Source organism: Microcebus murinus, chromosome 15, assembly GCF_040939455.1.
Source record: "Microcebus murinus isolate Inina chromosome 15, M.murinus_Inina_mat1.0, whole genome shotgun sequence".
Lineage (NCBI taxonomy): Eukaryota > Metazoa > Chordata > Mammalia > Primates > Cheirogaleidae > Microcebus > Microcebus murinus.
This window is the reverse complement of record NC_134118.1, coordinates 62,256,896-62,282,993: the sequence shown is the minus strand read 5'-3', so window position 1 is coordinate 62,282,993 and position 26,098 is coordinate 62,256,896. Positions and strand designations below refer to the sequence as shown.

General features: G+C 38.5%; 1 protein-coding gene across 1 annotated transcript; it reads left to right on the top strand.

Annotated features, from left to right (window-relative positions):
* Positions 1–2,442: 2,442 nt before the first annotated feature.
* On the top strand, positions 2,443–24,751 carry KLKB1 (kallikrein B1). Its single transcript, XM_012784871.2, has 15 exons — positions 2,443–2,548; positions 3,173–3,231; positions 7,073–7,235; positions 8,631–8,737; positions 10,933–11,092; positions 11,898–12,007; positions 16,262–16,421; positions 17,161–17,270; positions 17,431–17,593; positions 17,691–17,803; positions 17,967–18,135; positions 19,413–19,588; positions 20,817–20,912; positions 22,709–22,848; positions 23,363–24,751. Exons 2-15 carry the CDS (start codon positions 3,174–3,176, stop codon positions 23,552–23,554), a joined length of 1,917 nt encoding a protein of 638 aa, XP_012640325.2. The 5' UTR covers positions 2,443–2,548; position 3,173; the 3' UTR covers positions 23,555–24,751.
* The last annotated feature ends 1,347 nt before the right edge of the window (positions 24,752–26,098 follow it).

The following is a 26,098-nucleotide window of genomic DNA, read 5'->3' as shown; positions in this document are numbered from 1 at the left end:
CAAATAGCATTTGAGAAAATGCTATTTTCTGTTGTAGATAGAAGGAAGATTGAAGTTACAGGGCTTCATGTTAGAATACAGCTAGGTTTAGCCTCACGTCAGTCTAGTTTCTTGTCCTCACTTTGATGGCTCCCCACGCTAATTATCATTTTTCTCCTTCTCAAATTAAACCAGATTCATGCTGGTTTTCCTTCTGGCTTGCTATATTCCAAATTTTAGAGACAGATCTCCCATCTGTAATTAATATCAATGGACTGGTTGCATTTCCTCCTAAGTTTCTTGTCCAGAAATTCACCAAATGGTTATTTATTTGGGCCAAATTCAATTTCTGGATTAATTCCAGCCTTTAGCTGTTTATACTGTTCTTTTGATCTGAGGAGGTACATTTTTGGCACTTTCTCCTTCCCATTATTATCTCTCTTTTTTACCCATCTCTGTCTTTTTGTTGTGGTTTACATTTATTGATCCCTGTCTTTCCTGATACTAGCCAACTTATATTTCATAGAAATAAAGGCTGTACTAAAATAAAATTTAGATTCCTATATAAAAATGTTGTGATAACTTCTTTTCTTCAATAAGGGACATATAGACAGTACAGATCTTATCAAGAAGAAAAATCATCACAATCTTTAGACATGATTATCATTTCTAGAATGTCTTAAGTTTACTTTCAATTCACATATAGTTTTAAAATATATATTTTAAATATTTTTAATATATGTGCCTACATATAGGCACAGGAGTGTTTCCTACAGGAGTGGGAAAAAGGTTACGTTTTTGGGGGGTGTTGTTGTTGTTGTTGTTTTTTACTTCTTATGGGCTTTGCCTTCTTCTTGGCTCAAGTCAATCCCAGTTTTAAGTTTCATGCTTATGGATATACAGTAAGTTAGGACATTTAAACCACTCAGGCACAATTAAGTTTTTTACATATGGCCCCATTTTCCCTGGAGTGGGATTGTACTTCACTCTTTCAAGCTTTCTTTGCCTTAATTAATTGTGACTATCATCCATAATGCTTAATGTTGCAACAAATATTGGTTTGCCACTAGCAAAAGCAATGTTGCTTTTGAAAGCCAAGGACTGCAGTGTCTCATTTTGATGCAATTGGAGACCCTCAAGAGGACATCTGCTCACACCATAAAACATTCAGCAGAACTAGGACCAATCAGGATTAGCCCAATAATCATTTTCAGTGTCATCTGAGACCAGCAGCTAACTGCTTACAAGTGGGATTGTGATGTTCCTGCGTGAATGGGATGGTCCACAACTGGGATGCAAGGACATTCCTGTCTTCAATCTGTTGTTTTTCTTTTTAAAGAACATTTAATTCCTTATTCATTTACTTATTTATTCATCATTTTACTTTCATTAAATACATGTCTTCCAAGTACTAGAGACATTCAAGGGTCTGGGGAAAGTCAGTCTATCCAGAGATTCCGGGCAGGCTGTCTGGTGGGGTACATTGGCAGTCTTGCTGCTAGAGTTCTCAGGTAGGCAGATCTGGAAGCTGGGTTCAGTCAGGGTGCCTGGATCCTATGTGTGAGAACTGGCTTGAAGCATTAATTCTTGAGGGTTGACCTGGTGCCGGGATGGGGCTTGAGCTTGTGTCTGTAGGGGCCAGCCTGATAGAGGGGTCACCCGTCACATGTTCCTGAGTCCATGGAGGCTTTCCTGGCACCTAGGTTCACAAAGGCCAGCATGGATCTGCAGGGGCTGGCCTGGTGTCTGGGCCCGTGAGTACCAACCTAAAGCCTAGGGCTACTAGGGATGGTCTGGAGACTGGAGTCATGGGGGCCAGGCTCTACCTGGGGCAGGTCTCAAGTCGAGGTCTTTGAAGATCATCTTGGGGCCTGGAGCCCCAGGGGCTTGCCTAGTTTGGGGCAAGCCTGGGCCTGGGGCCACAGAGGCTGGTCTGGCACTGTGGTGGGCTTGAAGACTAGGTCTGTTGGTGCCAACATGGTACTTGGGGCTGCAGGTGCTGGGCCAGTGCTGGGATTTAGTGGGATGGGTTTAGTCCTTGAGATTAGTGGCAAAGTTGGGTGCATACTTCACTCTCTTTCCCCTGTTCAGAGGGTATCTCCCTCCATGCTGTATTGTCCATGCTTGGGGATGGGTGACACTGGTAATGTGAAACTGTCCTTTCTATACTTTTCAATGCATCTTTTCTTATTTCTGTACTGGAACCAGGTATTGTAACTTCTCACTTGGATTCCTTATCTCGTGTGAAGTTATTTTTGTGCATGGATAGTTGGTCAAGTTGATGTTTCTACAAGAAAGAGGGTGCATGCTGGAAACTCCTGTTCTGCCATCTTGCTGACATCACTCCCGAAATAGTTAATATGTTTAATAGCTGAACACAGAAATAGGGTTTCCATGGAATATGTTGACAGGACAAAAAGTTGAAACTGTTGGCAGAAGCCCAAAGTCAATATTAAAGCCAAGCAAATATTGCCTGCCGTGCCACATTAGAACAGCTTGAAGACCGTTCATTTTTAAGTGGCAAGAGACTTCCTCATCTCCAGAACCACAAAAGCAATTGTGCCTTCAGGTAGCAAATTTCTATTTTGGTTGCTTCCAAATAAAGCGGGGCTTTTGAACTATAATTTTTACTTTATGAAGAAACTCTTAGTTTATGTTCTAATTTCCTGATTATTTAGAGAGTCTAGAAGGAACTGATGTTATTATATGTGGAAATATTTAAATGTAAGATATTTCAAGATCAAAGCTAGTATTTGACTGTTCTAAAATTTTAGAAATGGGCTTTAGCGTTTTCAAAGTTGTTTTTTTTTTCACTTTGGAATTTTGGATTAGTATCATTGCCATTATTTACAATAATTTTTGTTTTGTTCAAATCAAGAGGTTGTAAAACTCTTTAATTTCTCTCTACCAATTCTTTTTGCAACAGAGGTGGCAAAGCAGCAATGAACACAACAGTAGTCTAGAGATCTAGAGGTCTCAATTCAGATTTTGGGAAGCATTATAAATTTTTCCAAGTCTTTAGATATAAAATGTACAGAAACCCTTGTTCTCTATACTTGTAATTGTGTGCTTTGATTTGAAATTCAGACATTCACAGGAAAATATATATCACCTTAAATTAAGGTTCATGTTAAATATATGTTAAATTGGTCTAAAACCAGCAGAGTTATGTATGTGTTGTTTTCTTTTTTAGGATGATTTCAATCAGGCAAACAGTTTATTTCATTTCCTTGTTTTCTACAGTTTCCTGTGGTAAGTGACTTATTTACAAAACACAAAATTAAGGATGTGTGAGAGAGGAGTGGATAAGCAAGACAAACCACCCCTGGAGAAAGCTATTGAACATACAGCTTTAGCAAAGGAGACAGACCCTGCTAATTGAGGACACAACATCCTTTTAATGTTCAGAGGGAAGGACCACTTTCCAGACATATTGCCCTAGACACGCCTTGCAGACCAACGGGAGGTGTTTAGAAGTGAGAATATCTGAGAGCTTGTGTTAACAAAAACTTCTATTTGGAGATGATGCTCTACAAAGCTGATCTCAAAACAAAAAAAATTAGCCCTCTATTTTTATTATCAACATTTAAAAAAATAAACTTTACCTGAAAATTCAATAGAATACTAGATGTTTTATAGTGCCTGGGTCCAATCCAAATATCTGATAGGTACATGATACATACTTTTTTACTCTAGGCCGCTTGGGAACCATTTCAGAAATGAAAGTGCCTGGTTTAAATTTAACTTAGTAAACCATCCATTTGAATAATTCTAGACGAATAGTCTCCAACACCAGGTTTTGATCTTATTTCGTTCTCTATCCATTCCATTAATTTTCAGAGAATAAGAATGATTCTAGGCACTGGTTTTCATTAGTCATTGTAGAGTGGAGTTTTCTTGGTATCACAGTTCTGAGTCTGTGGTCACTTAAGATGGCCACATTTACTTATCTCCAGATGAATGACAAAGGTAAACACCTATGCATAGGGTTTGCATTGTATAGCGATATAAATTTTTTTCAGGAAACAGCTTTTTTTCCCCCTAATTCTCAACTCCCCTCCATCTGTCCCCTCAACCCTAGTACCCTCAGAACCATAATCATTAGCGTGTGCAAATCCACTGAATGCCAGGAAGGAGTAGAAGCCAGAAATGCTGTGGACCAGCATTTTTTTTATCTTTGGCAAGAAGAAAAAAATGATTATATTAGAAAAATTAAAGGTGTAAATAAGCAGAAAATTAGAAAGTACACATTGCCTGTAGTCCCCAAATGCAGAAATAGCCACTGTTAAAAATCTTTTGTTTAGTCTTTCAGGTATTTTTCTGCATATACCATTTATACATTTACACAGATGTTGTTAATGACAGATCCTCTGTAACTCGTATTTGCCATTTCTAGCTATCCTTTAATGCAAAACAATATGTATCATGTTTTTTGGTGCTTGGGATTCTTCCCTTTATATGGTATTTTCATATGTATATTCTGACATACATGTTCACTTATTTCTGTAGAATAAATTTTTAGAAATGAAAATACTAGATACAAATGTGTGAAAATTTTTGAAGGTTTGATGGCATGCATCATGAAATTATCTTTCAGAAAAGCTATTCCCCAGTTGACTTTTGCACCAGCTTATGAGCATGTTCATTTACTCCACTCCGGCCAACTCTAATAGGCAGCTGTTGTTTCGTGGCCTGGCATATATTCACCTTTCTGGAAACAGTATCCTAATTTGTTTTTGGGGAACTGCTGCCTCCTGGTTTTGGTCCACGTGGCTCTGGTGGCCCTGTTGCTGCTGTGGACACCAGCCATAGGGTTTATGGCCCAGCCAGGCCTGACCCAGGAAGTGCACACACCCTGCTGGCTGCAGTGACCCGATCAGAGCCAAAGTCTCACCACAAGGCTTTCGCTTAAACTTCTAGAAATAGGACACCTTCCCGCCCAACCCCCACCACCACCAATTTGACTTGAAATAAAAAAATGAATGCAGAGGCCGGAGCTGCTGGTACTACCTTGTAACTATGTGGAACTCGAGACCAGTGACAACACCACGGGCCAGAGCAAACGGATGGAGACAGATTACTGGTGCTATCACTTGAGCACAGTGCCCAGTGATTCCTGAAGCCACATTCACCATGGACTTTTTGGTTTCTGAACCAGTAAATTTCACTTGCATCCAAGCCATTTTGAACTAGGTTTTCTATCACTTGCAATGAAAATCAGTACACGAACACTGGTTATGTAATTTTTAAGTTTTGCTAATTGCATGGGTAAAATGGCACCTAGCTGTTTTAACTTGCCTGTATTTGTGATTTCTTACCATTTTTCATATACTTAACTAGTCATATGTGTTTCTTTTGCAAGTTGTCTTTTCATGTCTGTCACCTAATTTTTAAAAATTAAAATGCTTTTCTTCTTCTTATTGATTATGCAATTTTCTAACAAGACCGAATAACCTACCCAGTGTCCATGGACATGGGAGCCCATGTGAAAGCTGTGAGCACCATGTGCATAACAGTGCTTTACATACACTTTAAATACAGTACACACAAGGCTGTGATTGTCATCCTCACCATCACCATCATCACCAACTTGTAGGAATAAGCAAGAACAACTGCCATCAATAGAAGTTTCTTTCCATTTAGCTCTGAAGTTGCTATATTCCTAGTCACCCTCTTCCATCAGCTAAGTCACACGGCAGTTCACAAATGCTCAATTGCAGAACAGGAACTCCCAGACTAGCCACAGCTGTTGTTTGTACCCTTTTATCTGCACTGGATGGGAGGAAGGGTGACGGTTTAATAATTATGAATCAGCCAAGAATACTAACTGCCTGTAAAACAGACCTCATTTTAGCTAGCATTGTCACTGGACCAACGACTCAGTGTTTTGTATGTATATGAAATCTAGGCAAATACACTTGTATTCCCAAAAGCTTCCATCTGAAGAGATCTGTGCTCTTTCCAAATATAAACCTTACCCAAGAGGTAGTCACCTTAGCCACACCTCTGAGAGGCAGAGAAGCAACCTTTCAGCGTGGAATTGTCACAAGGGGCCCAGAGCCAGAAGCCCCAGAAGGGCAGGATAGTGCAGAGCAATGTTAATCTTCGGTGCTTAGTGAAATGCATGTTGTCTGACCTGCCCATTCCCTGAAAGGCAATACAAAAATTGACGCTATTTAAATTGAAGACTGACTACTGCTCTAGGGCATAGATAAGGGTGTCATTGGAACATGGCATGGGAAATGGACAGTTGACTGGCTAAAATGAACATGGTACCTGAGCTGGGAAGCTTAGCACACTTTGTAGTGAGTCTTTCAAAGTAAATCCAAATTCATATTTTAAAGCCAGTAAAGACATTTAATTCTCTAATAATATGCAGGGTGCAAGGTACTTTAGAGTTGTGATTAATTCCAAGCAGCAGATAGTTCAAAATTTATTTTTAATTTAGCATATGCATGCGTTTACTTAAACTATCTAAAAAATGAGCATGTAGAAAACAAACATTTCATAACTGTCAGTTTGCTTAAACTGAGATGAGGAATGGCATTTAACATGGTATGCTAAAAAAGGAGACAAGATTGGGAGTCAGAAGGGCTGGATTTATGTCCCAGGACATTAATTAGCTATGTGGATTTAGGAAAACTCTGTGTCCTGAGACCTCATTCTTAAAAGAAAAAAAGTCAGATGCAGATAATAAGGCCTGCCTTTAGCTTCCCTTAGAGAGGTTGTAATAACAAGTAGAAATGTTGTCACAAAAGTGTTTTGAAAATAGATCAAATATTGTTATTTTTAAGGAGGAAATTTTCATAGCATGTTAGGCAACAGGGAGAAACTAAGCTATAATTATATTTTGTGGATAATTTACGTGCAAATTATTGTATGATTTAATAAAAATCAATCAAATTTTTTATGCAGAAGTACTCAGAAAATGACTTTAAATAACATACAGTGTTCAACTAGTGATCTTAATATATTTCATAAAGATCTTCGGGTGGTCAGTGGAAGAGATAAGAAGGTTAAAAACACAGATATACTTCTATTAAAATTATTATTTGCATTTATTCCAAATTAATTTTTTATGATTATATCACAGGCTGTCTGACTCAACTATATAAAAACACTTTCTTCAGAGGTGGGGATCTAATGGCCATGTACACCCCGAGTGCCGAACACTGTCAGATGATGTGCACTTTCCATCCTAAGTGTTTGCTATTCAGTTTTCTTCCAGCAAGTTCAACTAATGAAGTGGGAAAAAGGTAAAAGTTGATATTTCATTCTTGGAGAAGTCAGTCACTTTTCAAGGTGGGATCAGTTGGGTGCAAAATGGTATAGCATATCTCAGGGTTGTTTCTCTAACAGGGTTCAAGGACCAGCTCCATCAGAATTACCTGGTTTGTAGCAATGCAGACTCTTAGGCCACAGCCCAAACCTATTGAACCAAAGTCTCTTGGGCCTGGAAAGCTGCAATTGAACAATCACTGCATTCATTTAAAGCAGCAGAAGCCAGTCTTTTTCTATCCAAAGCCTCGAGAAAAAATGCTTGAAAATCATTGGGTTAAGAGATTATGTCATAAATAGAGAGGATCTAATAATAGGTGAACATTTCATCTGAATAAGGAAATAACTGTCTGACCCATAGTCACATTTGTGGATAGCACAGTACTAAGAAAACATGACAAAAGACAAAAACTTTTTGAGAATATAATTGAGTAAGATCCAGAACTTGTGATCTTAGGACAGGGTAGGTCTGAATGATGCCTATGGTGAACACCTAATGGTGCCTATTTGGGAGTGAGAGTGTGTGCACCTGTGTGTGTGTGTGTGTGTGTGTGTGTGTGTGTGTGTGTGTGCATAGGTATCATTAACTGGTAGTTCATAGGAGTATTGGCAAAACTGTTGGTAATTAAAAATCTTATTAGGTCATGAAACATGCTTATTATCCACAACCACAGTTTCATCTTAATTTTCTTTCATTTTGATCATTATCCAGAATGAAATTTTCTTTGTTGTTTCTATTTCAATATTCATAATTCAATTCTCTTATCTTCATTTTATTTGAGTTTAAGGACTAAGATGTGGTTATTTCTTCTCTGATCCTACATATTAAGCTTTCACAGAAAACCCAGACTGCATGTGAAAGTCATCATATTAAAAGTTGAGTTAGGTTCTAGAATTCTTGTAAATAGTGAAATTAACCTTAAGGTTGTCATTTAAGACAGAAGGAAGTCTTCCATTAAGTATAGACTATAAGGAGTTAATAAACAAGATGAACACTATACACAGATCTAACTTTTATGACTGATTTAATTTTTTAAGTAAATGAAAGTATCTATAAAAAACGATCACCAGTTGGGAACAAAGCTGCCTGAAAGTTTAGGAACACAATAAAAATCATTAACTCTTCAAATATGGTTACCTTTCTATGCTTAAAAAATTGCGAATGTAAAGGTAAACAATGCTGATGCTAGGTATCACGGAGACCTTAGATATTATAAAATTACCTCTAAGAAAGTTCCTTTCAGCAAATGTCAGAGAAGCTGTATTATTTGTCTTATTCCAGGCTTTATTTGTTAGTATATAGAAAATGCTAGACATTTCCTCAATGTATGTTTGTTATTCTACTTCCTAAGTGAAGCTACTTTTACAAACAGGTTTGGTTGCTTCTTGAAAGACAGCGTCACAGGAACCCTGCCAAGAGTGCATCGGACAAGCGCAATTTCTGGACATTCCTTAAAGCAATGTGGTCATCAAATAAGCGGTAAGATGTGGATTTCTTAACTAAATTTGAGTTAATAATGAATCTGCCTTAGAGCAGCTTTTGCTCAATGTCTGTGCCGCTACGGACTTTTGGAAAGGAACGCTCAGAAAGATAGAAGGGCAGTATTCCAGATATAAAAGAGGGAACCATATTCCAATATCTGGACAATCCTCATCTTCATCAGTCAACATGTACTTAATGAGCCTCTTATTTATGAAGTTAGCATGAAAGCGTAAGATTTGCAGAAAGCGAGTACACATCTTAACAACAGTCTTGTCTTGATTCCAGATAAGAATCTTAAAAAAAATGCAGGGAACATCTGTCTCCCAGGTTCACTTGAGGATAATCTGTACACAGTGGTTCTCAAAATCACTCTCTACCAGGAGTGATTTTGTCCTTTCCTCTAGGGGACATTTGGCAATGTCTGGAGACACTGTTGGTTGTCACAATGAGGCAGAATGCTACCAGCATTCAGTGAGTAGAGGCCAGAGATAAAATAATATTGAACATTCCACAAAGCACAGGACAGTCCTCCACAATTTTTTCTGGCCCAAAATGTCAATGATGCTGAGGTCAAGGAACCCTGTCATATACCATATAAGCCCAAATTGAAGAACCGGTTTCTATAAATCTTGCTAAGAATGATACTTTTTAAAACAAATGTGAGGACTAAGATGCTGGAGAACTTTAACTCTGACACCTGTTGCTACTGATGTATTGGGAAGCAGTTTCCAACACTATCCTAATAAATTTAAGACAAATGAATTATTTCTATAACATGACTGGGACTGATCAGAAAGTGAAAAGTGCCAAAAAGATGCTCTCAACTGATGCGTTGAATCCTAAAATAACCATGCTGTGTCTGTACATTATTAATACTTTATCTTTACAATGCACAGTTAATTTTGTAGGTTCAAATTTCAGATGTTTTAAAATATTTCATCCTTCCTCCTCTATTAACAGCACCCCTTCAATACACACTCTGAGCCTGCTATTTGCATTTTAACCAGTTATCAAAGGGTGGCAGTGTCTTAGTTATAAATATGGGGGCCTGACTTGGCCAGTATAACAGGTGTAGTTTACCTGAGGTGGACCACATTTCCTTTTTTATAAGATCAAATTTATATGCTAATACAATTTCATATAAATTAGTAAATTAAGTTCTATTTCCAATTATTATATCTTATAGCAAAATTTAAAGGAAAAATGATATTGTGCCTTTCTCAATACTCTTCATTGTTAATTTATTCTAAAACTTAATCTTAAAACAAACAAACAAAAAGTCTTACCCACTGAGCTTCATTTTAATATCCCTTACTAACTATCCCCAAACATCTTAAAGTGAAAAAATTGCTACTAGGTACATAAAGTCTCTAAAGTCAGTCAAAAACATTTAGAAGTAGGTTTGTAACTTTCAGATAACTATACAGAAAAATTTTTGTTTGTTAAGTATCCCCTTCCAACTCTTAGCCTGTTTCTTTTCTCGTATGCAGCAAAATTGGAAAGAGATTTTGTTTCTATAATCTGCAAATTCCTTTGTTTTTGAACCACTGTGAATAATCTACTCCTTTGCCCACCTCAATATATTGTTCTCCTGCTAGTTTGTGTATTTTATGTCCTCCTCACTCTTAAATTCAGTTTTATGATTTCAATCACACTTAGGAGTAGAAAATTATATAAAATAGGTGATGATTTATACTGCTGATTATACTGCTTCCTTAACCAAGAGTCTAACTAACAAATTTGAGTCTAAAACAAAGAGTTCAATTTGATTCACTGTTTGTTTAAAGAATTATCTAAATTTTTACATGGAAGATAAATTATAATTTAAAAGGTACTTAAATAGAATTTAACACAATTTTAAAACAAGGATGGAAATGGGTTCATCATGGCTTGCTGATTTTCCAGTGCCCATTGATAATTTCAGCATGAAATTTACCTATATTGATGCATGCATCTTGTGGTTTAGGAGGCAAACCATGCCTGTGCTTTAGGGGAGAAAAATATTAGATTATGTTATTTCAAGCAGAGTTTCATAATTTAGGGGCATACAAAACGTTAAGCCTTTAATGAAGAGAACAGTTGCCAAAAATTAGATATTATCCTTCAAAACTACCCTGCCCAAATGGTACTTGAGGATCTCCCTCTAGAAAGGAAACTGACTGAATTTGCTCTGTGGTATTGTTCTTGTACAGCTTGCCACCGAGACATTTACAAAGGAATTGATATGAGAGGAGCCAATCTTAATGTATCGAAGGTTAACAGTGTTGAAGAATGCCAAAAATGGTGCACTAATAATATTCACTGCCAATTTTTCACATATGCCACGCAAACATTTCACAGTGCAGAGTACCGGTGAGTAAAATGAGCAGTGTTTGTTCTTTTTTTTTTTTTTTTTTTTGAGACAGAGTCTCACTTTGTTGCCCAGGCTAGAGTGAGTGCCAAGGCGTCAGCCTAGCTCACAGCAACCTCAAACTCCTGGGCTCAAGCGATCCTACTGCCTCAGCCTCCCGAGTAGCTGGGACTACAGGCATGCGCCACCATGCCCAGCTAATTTTTTCTATATGTATTAGTTGGCCAATTAATTTGTTTCTATTTATAGTAGAGACAGGGTCTCGCTCTTGCTCAGGCTGGTTTCGAACTCCTGACCTCGAGCAATCCGCCCGCCTTGGCCTCCCAGAGTGCTGGGATTACAGGCGTGAGCCACTGCGCCCACCAGTGTTTGTTCTTTACCATGGTGCTTCTAGCATTTAATTGTATTCTTCATAACCTCTTTTTTTCCCAGCTGAAAACCAAACAGAGCTTTTAGACCTAACCACTTTCTTTATTTACTTACTCAATTTTAGTGTCATTCTTCCCCGAAGAGAGTAAGGTCCATTTGGTCCACAAATAGGCTGTGCTTATTGGATGAAGGTTTAGGGTGTTGTAGAATAATGTTTCCCACCCCATTCATTCTCACTCTAACTTTCCCTCTGCAGAGAAAGATGTTTGTTTGATTAATAAGGCAATTCCCTAACCCACTCATTATCAGGGTCATTGTTCTAATTGCCTTGTTTATTTTCTACTGCCTATGGGTCTATTTTAGTGTCAACTATTAGCTGGACTGTTGCATGCCTCTCAAAATTTAGTAAGCAAAGTAACCTCTTGTCTTCACATTCAGGAACAACTGCCTATTGAAGCAGAGTCCAAGTGGAACACCGACCAGTATAAAAGTGGTGGATAATGTGGTGTCTGGATTCTCACTGAAGCCCTGTGCACTTTCAGAAATTGGTAATTGTGTGACTACAGTTTTCACTCTGGGATTGCAGTAGGCAGAATAAGAGCTCCCCCAAGACGTCAATGTGTTAACGCCTGAAACCTGTGGACGTGTTACCTTACTCTGCAAAGGGATCTTTGTGGATGTGATTAAGTTAAGGACTTTGAATGATGATTCAGGACTAGCTGGGTGGGCCTGATACACTCCCAGGGGCCTTATGAGAGACACCTCTGGGTGAGAAAGGTGGCCTGGTAGCATTGCAATTACAGGGAGCAACATCGTGATTTCTGAAGATAACCAGATGGCGTGTTTGAAATTGAGAATGTTCTATAAATCAATTGGTTACATGGCCAAAATATCTAAAAATATATGAGACTAATAGGAGGGTTGCCCCACATACTAGATTAGAAAAGCAAAATAAGAACAATTTTAATAGGTTAGGACACTGGGTTTGAAGTGCTGCATTTATTTAATGTGGATAAATGTAAAGCTCTTAGGATCATGTATACACATGGGAAAGATGAGGCTTAATAGTAGTTTATAAGAAGATTTGAAGGATATGGTTGAGAAACCTCCGTTGAAACTGCCAAAAATCTAATGAAAACTTAATTTTTATCTATATGAATAATGTGTCCATTGCATATGATTTTCTCCTATCAAGTTTGGTATTTTGATATAGCATGCATTGTTTTTCATAGTGGGTTTAAAATTTTGATATATAATTTAGATAACACAAAAATTAAACCTTTTAAAGTGTACAATGTAGTGGTTTTTAGTATAATCACAAAATTGTACAACAATCACCACTATCTAGTTCCAGAACATTTTTGCCCCCCCACCAAAGAAAAGCTGTATCCATTAGCAGTCATTCTCTATTCCCTTGTCTCCCAATCCCCTGACAACCTCTAGTTTACTTTCTGTCTCTATGGACTTGACTGTTCTGGACCTTTCATATAAATGCACTCATGCAATATGTAGCATTTTGTGTCTAGCTTTTTTTAAATTTTGACTTTTATTTATTTTTTCAATTTTAGAATAGTATGGGGGTACAAACATTTTGGTTACATATAATGCCTTTGCCTCACCCAAGCCACAGCTACAAGAGTGCCCATCCCCCATACAGTGAGCTCCACACCAATTAGTTGTGAGTTTACCCATCCCCACCACCCGCCTCCCACCCAATGAATATTACTTCCATGTGAGCACCTAAGTGTTGATCAGTTAGTACCAATTTGATGATGAGTACATGTGGTGCTTGTTTTTCCATTCTTGTGATACTTCACTTCAAAGGATGGGCTCAATCTCTATCCAATGACCCAATATTCATTCAGCAACAGATTGTTTGATTTCCATGACTTTGTGAAGGGGTGAGTGTTTCTGTTTGAATTGATCTCTAATTTTGTTCCACTGTGGTCTGAGAAGATACATGGTATAATTTGTATTTTTTTTTAATTTGTTGAGATCTGATTTGTGGCCTAGAATGTGAACAATTTTAGAGAAAGTTCCATGAGCTGATGAGAATAATGTATATTCAGTTTTGTTTGTGTGGAATGTTCCGTAGATGTCTGTTAGACACATTTGTTCTAGAGCTCTGTTTAAGTCCATTGTTTCTTTGCTTGTTTTCTGCTTGGAGGATCTATCCAGTTCAGTCAGTGGGGTGATGAAATCCCTAGCTACTATGGCATTACTGTTTATCATGTTGTTTAGATCAATCAGGGTTTGCTTTATGTATCTGTGCGCTCCTGTGTTGGGTACATAAATATTAAGAATTGTTAAGTCTTCTTGTTGGATTTTTCCCTCTACCACTATATAGTGACCATCTTTGTCTTTATTTACTTTTGCTGCTTTAAAGTTTATGTTACCTGATAGGAGAATAGCTACCCCAGCTTTCTTTTGGTTTCCATTTGCCTATATGATTGTTTTCCAACTCTTCACTTTGAGTCTGAATGAGTTCTTGTGGGTTAGATGCGTTTCCTGGACACAGCAGATACTTGGCTTGTGTTTTTTAATCCACTCAGCCTGTCTATGTCTCTTCAATGGACAAGTCAAGCCATTCACATTTATTGATATGTCTGCTTGATTTTCTTAACAGTTAGTTAGTGATTGGACAAAGATGTTCTTAATTGCCCAGAACCAATAAGTTTCCCGAACTTTCCAAGTTTCCTGACAAGGGCTCTGTCATTGAGGCATCCCTTCAATGCTCAGGCAGGCATTTTACAGCCTTGCTTGTGGCCTTTACTTCCTGCTGGCACTGAGCTCTCAGAGCTCAGAAAGCTCACGGACAGGCAGGAGGTTAGGGTTTTATCGGGTCTTTCATGGGCTTGTGTGCAGCCCTGGGCGGGTGCACAGTTCTACACATGCACGTGGCCTTATAGATTCCCAAGAATGTGTCAGAGGCTTTCAAACCTTCCTCTGGACATCTCTTTGCACAAGTTTTCCTTTTAAGATTTTTCACTGGCGTGTTCCTTGCCCCAGTTGCTATTGCTGCCTTAGGTGGCTGCAATGTTATGTAACTACCATGATTTTTTTTTTTTTTTGACAAATGCTCACAAGGAAAAGGCTGGTAAGACTAGGCATGCTCTGGGTCAGGCCAAATAAATTCAGGCCTTGTCAGTGGGATTTTCTAGGGAATTGCCAGGCAGTTATCTGGGAATGAGCCTCTGGAGTAGCTCCAGCCCCATCCTGACCCTCCCAGCGTCTGCTCAGCTGCTGGCTTTCCCTGTGATTATGGGCCAAGGAAAAGGGGATGTGCATAAGGCAGGTTAAAACCCTGCAAAGCTCACCGTTCTTACTGATAGTCAGCTGTTTTTCTTGAATAACAAGAAATAATAAGGCTTTGGTTAATTTACAGAGTTCTGAATATGTTAGTTTTGATAATTTTGCCAATGTTGTCATTGCTTTTATGGAGGGGAAGATGTTTGGAGGTCCTTACTCTGCCATTCCCACTAAAATCCTATAGCTCTTTGGAAAAACAAAACAAACAAAACAGCCTTAAAAAAGAAAATGGTCTTTTTAATAAGGAGGCGTCTGCCCTTTAGTCATCCGCACAGGTCAGACGGTGACTGAAACATTTTGTTCAGTTCTACATTCCACGTTTTGTATGGGTCCATGGTAAAATGGAGCACTTCAAAAGAGGGCATCTAGATGGTAAAATATCTAGAAGTAATGGAAAATAAAAAAAAAATGATTAAAAGAAGAAGTTAAAGACATTTGATTTGAAAAAGAGTCAGGATGACTGTTTTAATTTTTAATTTTTTTTATTTTTTTGAAGAGCTGTCCCTAGAAAATGAATTAGACTCATTTGTGTGGTTCCATAGGGTATATCTAGGTAGATAGTACTGTGAAGAAAGTAAGAAAAGAATTCCTAACATCTGGGGTGGTCCAGAAAAGAGTGGGCCTTGTCACGAGGTAGTGAGCTCCTTGTCACTATACATGTCCAAGTGAAAGTCACGAAACAACCTGCCTGGGATGTCCTTCTGTGAATGCAGTTGTGGGTAGATGACCCATAAGTTCTCTTCCAGCAACAACAGTCTATCTTTTTGATTTTTAAAACATTTAATTAGTTGAGCTCTAATTTCTTAGACTACCCACATGAAGAGATTATGAGAGCTGCTCTTTCTTGATCCAACTATGTTCATTTAAATTATGTTTGTTTTCGTTTTCCCCATAATTACTAGCATTATTCTTTAAGCTTCCATTATTTTAATAGAAATTATGTGTTGCTAAATTGAGTAAACTGAGTAAATAATACAAACAAAAACAGAATTAAGAAGTGAGATTATGTAACAATAATAAAAGTGGATTTTTCTCCTGTTCCAATTTTAATGGTCACAAGACATTTTTCTTAGCTGTCTGGCATTTTTGTTAATCTCTTGTTATTAAAATATGTTCTTAATATTCAGGAAATACAACATAAAACTTCATGTCCCTAAGGCTTGGAATTCACAGTCAAGGTAATATAAAGGAAGCGTGAACACACGCTAATTTAAACGTTCTGCATTGGTGGTGGATGGAGCTAGGAGCACAGGTTGAGCTATTTTATTTTTCTGACATAGAAATTTGTCCTTTATTCGAGTTAGACCAATTTTGCTTTCCTCCAAATGAGAAACAACAAGTTTGAAGATGGTTCAAGAGGTATTTTCTTACTTAGGATGTTTAGTGCTATGAATAATAAATAGTAACAATTTCCTTAGTTATTATAACAAAGTACAAGCAAATTTAGTGTCATGTAATTTACTGAGGATCCTCTTCCCTCTGCGAATTCACAGGTTGCCACATGGACATTTTCCAGAATCTTGCATTTTCAGATATTGATGTTGCCAGAGTTCTCACACCAGATGCTTTTGTATGTCGAACAATTTGCACCTATCATCCCACCTGCCTCTTCTTTACCTTCTATCCGAATGCGTGGCATGTAGAGTCACAAAGGCGAGTATGACTGTGTAGGGTTCGCTGCTGTTCTTTCATCATTTTTAGTTTATAGCTTGAGTTTTTAAAAAGTTTTGTTCATTTCCCTCCAAACACTAAAAGTAGCAGTTTAAGTAGCTACCTGTTTTCCTAGGTGCAGATTAGTTAAGAGATTAGCAGACTTTTCTACCTACCTTCTCTTGCTTTAAAAAAATATACCATTGAATCAATGAAGCATTCAATAGCCAAGGGCAGGGTGGGGGGATCTGATGCCTTTCTTACTGATCTTAATGCTTTGTATCGGCCTGAAGTAAAACCACTTACTGGCAGTATATCCTTTAAGCTTGTTGGCTCTAATTTCTCTCCGTTTCAGATTAAAGTTCTGGTGTGACCTCTTTATTTTAGATAACCCACCCTTTTAAGAGAAGGGTGTATAGTTATATAATAGGATCTGCAGCATAAATCCCCAGAATTTATTCTTTGATGTCTTTTGTTTTTCCAGTTAAAAGGGGGAACTTTACCAATGCCCTCTCTTCAGGTTATCCTTAAGCCTATTAGTTTTCTCCAGGGGGAGATATGGCTTGATTTACATTTAATCTCTGTAATTTATGAGAGTCCAGTAGTCTGACTTACTTTAAAGAGAGTTTCTTAGAAGAAGTAAATTTGCTGAGTTGCTTTTGGGATGTGAGCTGCTTTTGTATTTGCCTAATGTCTTTAATGCAATTTTCTTTTTCCCTCTCTGACTTTTTTTTAAAAATAGAAATGTTTGTTTCCTTAAGACTTCTCGAAGCGGGACACCAAGTTCCCCTTCTACTCAAGAAAACACGATATCTGGATATAGCCTTTTAACCTGCAAAAGAACGTTACCTGGTAATGTGATTTAATAATGATATTACATAAAATGTGTCAAATTTTATGATTTTCTATTAAGTAATAGCGATGAAACAATCCTCAAGCTGTGAAAAATTTGTGTAAATGTGGTTTATTGCTTTTCCCATTGTATATCTTTGTCTGTTTATGATTGGCACAGAACCCTGCCATTCCAAAATTTACTCTGGAGTTGACTTTGGAGGGGAGGACTTGAATGTGACCTTCGTGAATGGAGTGAATGCTTGCCAGGAGACTTGCACGAAGATGATTCGCTGTCAGTTTTTTACATATTCTTTACTCCCAGAAGACTGTAGGGGCGAAAAGTAAGGGAAGTTTTATCTTCCAAAGAGTTGACATGATCATTTCGTATCCTCTCACCCTCTGTGAAGATTTACTCTTTATACTGTTCATTTTATGTAGGTGTAAGTGTTCCTTAAGATTATCTTTGGATGGTTCCCCAACTAGCATTACATACGGCACACAAGGGAGATCTGGTTATTCTTTGAGATTGTGTGAAGCTGGGGACAGCTCTGGTGAGTAAACCTCACATTTTCCTGGAACTGTAAAGGGATATCTGTGTTGTTTGATAGCTTGCTTGGTCTTATAGAATGGAATTACGCATCTTGTTTTCCTTGGCTGCAGGGGACTCTGAGTCACTTCTAAAACCAACTGTTTGCTTCCACACTCTTTCTTTAGTCTGCACAACAAAAACAAATGCACGCATTGTCGGAGGCACGAACTCTTCGTGGGGAGAGTGGCCCTGGCAGGTGAGCCTGCAGGTGCAGCTGGGAACCCAGAGACATCTGTGTGGAGGGTCCATCATCGGACACCAGTGGGTCCTGACTGCTGCCCACTGCTTTGTTGGGTAAGTGTTGGATGTGTCTTATCCAGAGTCTTATTCTGATTTTTTTGTTTTAAAGAATCTACAATCAATTTCTCCATCATCATGTGACTTCATGAATGGTGAGTTATTCTCTTTTAATAAAACATACTTTAAGGCAGTGATGGTATTCAAAATATGTAATAACTGGTAGGCCTGAATGCTGGCTGATCTGACCCATCCGTGCCCTGGGTGGATGTCACTCCTGCCAAAAAAGAATATAAAACAATGCCCCACTCCTGCCCTGCTACCTGCCAATCCTTAATGCATTCTTCAAAGATGACTTATTTTTCAGGCCTATAGAAATTGTACTTTTTGCTCTTTGATTCACAAATGTGGTAAGTAATAATCATAAAACAAAAATGTGATAGTTTATTACTCTACATATTTCAATGTATATAATCTGATATAATATTTCTGTTTTATTGGGCAAATAGAAGGTCCCTTTTTACTAAATGCACCCCAATTTGGGACCAAGAATTTTCATTCTTCAAGGCTCAGTGTTGTGAGTCCCTAAGAGAAAATAGATAGAGAAACCCTGTGATTTAGGGAAAAGAAGGCCCCTTTGCACCTGACATCTCTGTTATTTCCTCAGAATTTTGTGCGATCATGTCTTGCAATACTCACTTGATGATGCGAAAAATTTCCTAAAAATTTTTTATCGTTTTATTTCTGAAGCAAAAGAAGACTTTGCTTTGGATCATAATTTTGGATTTATTTTGTATATATTCATCTTTTAAAGAGTTAATTTAAATATTTTTACTGTCCAAAATATAGATATAATATATAATGTTTAATATTTTAAAATATAATATTTTAAACCCCACTGAAGTCCCCTGAATTTGCCCTATTCGAGAAGCTTGTAAGAGCAGCCTCACCTTGATAGCTCTGAATGGTATGAACACAATTGCCTTCAGGTTTGGTGACCCGGACTTGAATTTTCCATGATAAATTGCTGTCATCTCTTCCCACCACGGTTTCTCTCAGAATAGGACTGCAACATTCCTGTATTTTTACTTTCAGTAGACATGATATAATTAATGGAAAGGTGTGTTTTTCAATGTTTTAAACTAAATGTTCAGAGATTCAGAACTGCTGCTGTTGATGATGACAAGTTGCCAGGAAGGAAACCTAGGTAGGGAAAAATATGTCATATGTCATATTTTCTTCCCAGTTCTCTTTGAAAAGGAAAGCGAAAGGGAAAAGGGAAACATCCAAGGCCAGCCTTTCCAGTCTGATAGGTATTTCTTTTTCTCTCCTAGGCTTTCTTTACCTGATATTTGGCGTATTTATAGTGGCATTTTATATCTGTCAGACATTACAAAAGAAACACCTGTCTCACTAATAAAAGAAATTATTGTTCACCAAAACTACAAAATCTCGGAAGGTGGTCATGATATTGCCTTAATAAAACTTCAAGCTCCTTTGAATTACACCGGTATGTAGCATACCTAAGGAGAAGCCGTGCAGCTGGGTTGTACTGGTTTGAACTTTCACATCAGTTTGAATGAGAGTGCAGATCTGCAGACATTGTCTTTATTTTCTGGTTAGTAGAGTTGAGGGAAAGGTGAGGGTTGCAAGAGAGGTGAAGACTGTGTAACTTGGCATAAAATATCTTCTACTTAAGGAGCAAGAAATTTTAATTAGTTATTTTGGAGAGGAATACAACTGCGTATGCATTGTTGAAATAACAGGCGTAGGAAATGTCGGTGCCACCTGGGAAGACTTCCTTTGATAGAACAGCAGGATTGCCATTGCTTTGGGCTTAGGAATACTAGGGATACATAAGGGCAAGTGGATCAGATAGTAATTTCCAGGAGTAATTTGGGTAGAAAAGAGACTGACACAGAAACAAAACTCTGTGTCGACTGGAGTGTCATGGTTGGAGGTGTTGAGCTTGGAGGACAATGTCCCGAGGGAGCTAATCTGCGTCCCCTAATGATTATGTGACCTTGGGCAAGTTACTTTACCTCTTTACACATCTAATTTTCTCATCTGTAAAAATGAGGATGATGAGGTGGGAGGATTGCTTGAGCTCAGGAGTTCGAGACCAGCCTGAGCAAGAGCAAGACCCCATCTCTACTGTAAATAGAAATTAACCAAACAACTAAAAGTAGAAAAAATTAGCCGGGCATGGTAGCACATGCCTGTAGTCCCAGCTACCCAGGAGACTGAGGCAGGAGGATCGCTTGAGCCCAGGAGTTGGAGGTTGCTGTGAGCTGGGCTGACGCGACGGCACTCTAGCCTGGGCAGCAGAGTGAGATTCTGTCTCACAAAAAAAAAAAAAAAGAGGATGATAATTTCCTCCTAGTTTCGTTATAATAAAATAATGCCTGAAACAGTATAAACACTCTGCTATGACTATTACTAATAGCATAAGCTGAATAAGACACAACAATTTTGAAATGTTTTTGACAGTAGATTTGGGTTCTGACTATTTTAAATTTAATGCAGAAAATTTTAACATCAAAATTATCATGTGACAATGACTCTGACAGTGAAAAATGTTCTCAAATCATTGACCTTAGAAGTTGCACAGAAAGCAAAAGTGTGATTCTTGGTGCTACTCTGTAGAAAGAGAATACAGGAAAAGAAAAGGGTGTGTTTTTAAAAACAATATCCATAACTTTATTTAACCAAACTCTAATTTAAAAATTGCCTTTCAGAATTCCAAAAACCAATATGCCTACCTTCCAAAGGCGATATAAATACAATTTATACCAACTGCTGGGTGACTGGCTGGGGCTTCTCAGAGGAGAAAGGTACAGCTTGACATTGGGAATGTTGTTCCCAGAGCAAATCTTGCGTATTAAAATACATGGAGTGGATCAGTTTAATCAGCTTCTGTCTAAAATTACATCCAAGCTCATGATCTTTCCTATATATTTAATCAAAAATATTTATTCAGTGGTTCTTGAGAAGATGTATTTTTGCTTGGGCCTGAAAAAATGTATAAGGGAATCTTTTAAACATCTTACTTCATCATGAAGATCATTTTGCTTGGCTTCCGGTAAAGGATTGGACCCATATAGGGCCAACAAGCCTGCTCACGCCTACCTGGTCCTCAGTATTGGCAGAGTTCCCATGTCCAGTGCCACGTTCTCCCTGATGCTAATGGCCAGGAACAGAGACAGGCATGCCATCTCTCTTCATGGCCAGTTCTTAATTTTTTTTCCCATGCACCCTTCCTGCAATCTGATTAACTCCATGAACCACTTCTCTGATAATGCTTTTAAATGCTTAAATAAAGTGCACAGGATTACAAAGGAAATCCATTAAATTGCAATACAGTTATCAAAATACTTTTCAAATAAGTGACATAGTAATATATACCCTTCTTCATTAGCCTACTACATATAACTTGTTTTTATTGCCTACTACATATAACTTGTTTTATTGCTTCATTAGCAATAATAATAATAATAAACAATTACTTCATTAGCCTACTACATATAACTTGTTTTATTGCTCACCACTATTTATTTTGAAATAGTGGTGAGCATAAATGATATTTACAGTTATCTGCCATAACCATAATGCGGTATGAAAATACCTGTGATCTCTATCGAGAGCAAAGCCATGTAGGTAATGCTAACACTACTGTGTTGCTATATTCATAATTGAAGACAGTGGTAGGCTGCATGTGGAGGTTATTGAAAATAAATTTTTTTTTCCAATCCAAGTTTATGGACCATGTAAATTCTTTCTATGGACCTTATGTTTAGAATCCCTGCTTATTGGGTACTTGGAGTGTTTCAATTGCCCTTGAACTTTTCAGGAAACAAATCATTCTTCCTTTATCAAATTATGGCCCTGATAGACACTATAGAGAATGTTATTTGTGTCATGCTTTACAAAAGGAGATTGCTCGTCAAGCTCTCTCCATCTTTCCTGATTCAGTCTTTTTTTTCAGCTAATTCAAATTTGTGATTTTTTTTTACTAGTAACTTGAGACAGGAAGAAATTCAAAGTAACTTTAAGCAAAGAAAGCTCCCAACATATATCTGAAGGGAACCTAGACACGGATGGAATTTAAATGATCTGTAAATAAATTGTTCTTCCCGGAAAATGCTCACGTGCATTTACTCCCAAAACAAAATACTCTTCTGTTGCTAGAGGTTTGAGATTTTTTTTTTTTAGAAATGATATATATTTATAACTTATAATTTTGAATATATAAAACAAAACAAAAAAAAGAAAGGTAAGAATGTCCAGATTTGGGGACATAGGTGATAAATATAAGAAGGGATTTCTGAGGGACTTCTACTGAGATGAGAAGATAGCAGAGAATATGAAAGCTCTGGCCACCCAGGGTGCTGGGTTGTCCTGACACTACAGAAGAGAAAAGAGAACAGTACAGGGCACTGTTGTGCAGGCTTCTCTTTCCTGCTCTCTCTCTTTCTGTAACTCTATTTTCTCAATCTGTGCTGCCTATTTTTGTTCACAGATATCACCCTTATGAAAAGTTTACCATTCTGATTCATTTTAAGACTTAAGTCTTGTCACCATATATTTTTGTGTGTCTTCCTGCTAAAGTTATATATTGGTTACGTCACAGGTGAAATCCAAAATACTCTGCAAAAGGCAAATATTCCTTTGGTAACAAACGAAGAATGCCAGAAAAGATACAGAGATTATCAAATAACCAAAGAGATGGTCTGTGCCGGCTATAAAGAAGGGGGCAAAGATGCTTGTAAGGTAATAATGCACTTGATTATGAAAAACGCACAATGGGCTACTTTCAAAATATATTTTCCAATAGCTTACTGTATTATAGTTTTTTTAAAAATTCAGAGACAAATCATCTGATAATTTTATAAGTAACCTTTAACAAATGGAATATATAGAATCTATATCATATTTATATTATTTATGATATGAATGTCACAGTCTGTGTGTATATTCAACAGGGTAAGTATACATACAATAATTGTTCTAAAATATAAGAACATCAGATTTCTTTGGCATTGGGACGATGATGTCAAAATTTCTTCCGCTGGATTTACCTCAGAATAGAAGAGTGAAGAAACAGAAAACGCAACTGAGTTCAATGACTGTCACCACATCCAACAGCTCACGAGATACATGAAGAACTTGAAGGAAGTGTGTGTGTGTGTGATCGTGCAGTGCGACTACAGAATTTTGAAGGCAGTCTCTTATTTGAATCGCAGCTGTCATAACTTTGTCATTTCCTTTTCCCACGGCGACACAGGGAGATTCGGGCGGCCCCTTGGTTTGTAAACACAACGGCATCTGGCGTTTGGTGGGCATCACCAGCTGGGGAGAAGGCTGTGCCCGCAGGGAGCAACCCGGTGTCTACACCAAAGTCGCTGAGTACGTGGACTGGATTTTAGAGAAAACACAGGGCAGTGATGGGGACGCTTTGATGACGTCACTGGCGTGAAGTGGTTATTCTGTGAGGAGGAGCTCAGTTTGTGGCACTAGTTTTACAGGCGGGGCTCAAGTCAGATGCTGAGCCTTGGAGTCCTCACGTGCCACACGTGGAGAGTGGTGTCTACCTCACATCCTGTCATAAGGACAAAAAGGACAGTGCACACAGGCTGCTGAGGACTGTCTTGCTCAGGCATGCTTTCAGCATCCAGGAACTCCGGGCTAAGCACGGGAGATCCCAGCTGAAGATCTCCACGACTGCTGTGAAATAAAGTGGCAAAAGAGCATGATTATTAGCAAGTGTTTTCTTCAGCCTGTGCCACAGAACTGACAGTAAGTGACTGCAGATTCTAGCACAGTGCCCGGTATCATTCTCCGCTTCCTGCTTCCTCTGGAACTCAGTGTATCTCAGAGATGTCACTTCTTCCCTGTGTCTCACCTGCTTGGTCACTAAAACCTCCTACCACCTGCTTCACTTGGGGTGAAGATCTAGCAAGCTTGGGTTTTGTTCTGCCTGTCAACGCTCACTATTACAAGAAAGAGACAGGTTATCTGAACCTGGGAGAATTGGGCACCTCTTCTTTTGGCCTCCCACTTTTGCTGCCCAGGCATGGCCATGAGGTTCCAGGCTGGGAAGAGGCACAGCCTTCAGGGTGGGCAAGGAATCTGCTTTGCGAATGGCACTAACCCTGAGTGTTCAGTGGTATTGCTATGGTAGTAATTCAAGAAGCAGTGTTAGGTATAGTGTATTTCATAAGGTTCAGGCTTATAAATTCATGGTAGTAGTAAGTAGCTTTGGAATGGGTGATAGGAATCCTTTTGCAATGCAACTTCCCAACTTGCCAGTGATTACCACACTGGTAGCTTGATCCGGTTCAGTTTTGCTAACATTTACACAGAATTAGCCATTTACATAATATTGTGCAATTTAAGTAGAAAAATAGAAAAGTGATGTTTTCTAAAAGACATCGAGTTTCTCCTTCCATACTGAAAGACACACCAAGTGGTAGGAAGGGCTTAAAGCCAGAGGGGCCTGCGGGAAACCATGAGGTCTGGGTTATGCACAAACCCGACAGTAGGAAATTGAGGAGTTAAGAATTTACTTCAGAACTAAATGGCTTTTGTAACGTCTGGCTAGATTACATGAAATGATTTTTAAAATACACAATTTCAGCTTTCACTTTTGCATGAAATAAAGAGATTGGTCTTTGTTCTGTGTGGATGTCGTTTTATGTTTAGAAGGGAAAATAAGGGATTGCAATGAAAATCTTTTATCTCAAGGTTTTGGTATTGATCATTGTAAAGGGTGTTGGAGCAGGACTTTGGAATGCTTACAGGGTCAACCTTTGGTCTCTGTTGATCAGGGAATAACCTAGTTTGGGCAAAACAGAGAGGAGAGTGTTGAAATGTGGGATTTTCCTGAGGCATCAAAGATCATTTTAAAGTTGCCGATCAGAGAGCAGCAGGACTGGCATGGTCTCTTCATTACTCACTCTGTGTTCACGAGCAGGGATGAAGAGAGGAGCCCCCCAAACAGAGCCTCGTGGGACTAAGAAGTGTGGAATAGGCTAAGAAAATGAGAAATTAGAATGACTTCACCCTCAGGGGGGATAGGGAGGGGAGGGGAGAGCGTCTTTGGCAGTTCCACCCAAGACAGCCTGGTGGCAGTGCCAACCCTGGAAGCTAGCTTTCTGCTCCTGCCCCAGGATGGCAGCACGAATGTGGATCCATGGCAAATGCACACACCCAAGGTGTGGGAAACCTCTAATGTAAATTTGAAACTTTTTCTTTCAATTAGTGTTTGTGTAGTGAAAGAGAAGCTTAAAAAGAATTTAAGAAATTATTGTTTATATCTACATCTGCTTCTAAACTGTGAGCAACTTTTTTAGGAGGCTGTCTCTCATTCTATTGCATATAAATTGGGCATTTGGTAAGTGTCTAATCAGAGGATACGTCTTTATTACAAAGATAAGGCAGTAGAGGCTTGAAGAGGTAAAAAAAGATTAGCTCAAGGTCACTGGCAAGGACAAAGCTAAGCTTGGCATTCCTATCTCAGACAACATCCTGCGGGCCATAACCTGTGGCCTCCCACTCTGAGAAGGATAAAAGAACAGGAGCATTTGTAACCATCACTTCATATTTTCATTAGCATCTAACACAGTGGTTCTCCTCCAAGAGTGATTTCGCTCTTCTCTCCCTGCCAGGGGACATTTGGCAATGTCTGGGGACATTTTCGGTGGTCTCGGCTGGGGGAGGGCGTGTTGCTGGCTGGAGAGGGTGGAGCCCAAGGATGCTGCTAAACGTCCTACAAGCCACAGGACAGCCCCTCACAGCAAAGACTGATCCTGCCCCCAAACCCGTAATGCAGGGGTTTGAGAGACTCTGATCCAAGGTGGACTTTTAAACCTTGTAATGTAAAAGCAACATTTCAGAGACAGTAAGGAAGAGGTTGTAGGACAAGGCAAGCTGGGCCCTTTTTCTTTATGTTTAAATTTTTTGATACATTATATCTGTACATACTTATGGGGTACATGTGAAGTTTTTTACATGCATAGAA

Excerpts from the sequence above, each read along its gene's own strand:
- KLKB1 (XM_012784871.2), top strand. The coding sequence starts at position 3,174 with ATGATTTCAATCAGGCAAACAGTTTATTTCATTTCCTTGTTTTCTACA. Across the intron at positions 12,008-16,261 it reads CTGTGCACTTTCAGAAATTG|GTTGCCACATGGACATTTTC; the intron begins GTAATTGTGTGA and ends GCGAATTCACAG. Across the intron at positions 16,422-17,160 it reads TGGCATGTAGAGTCACAAAG|AAATGTTTGTTTCCTTAAGA; the intron begins GCGAGTATGACT and ends TTTTAAAAATAG.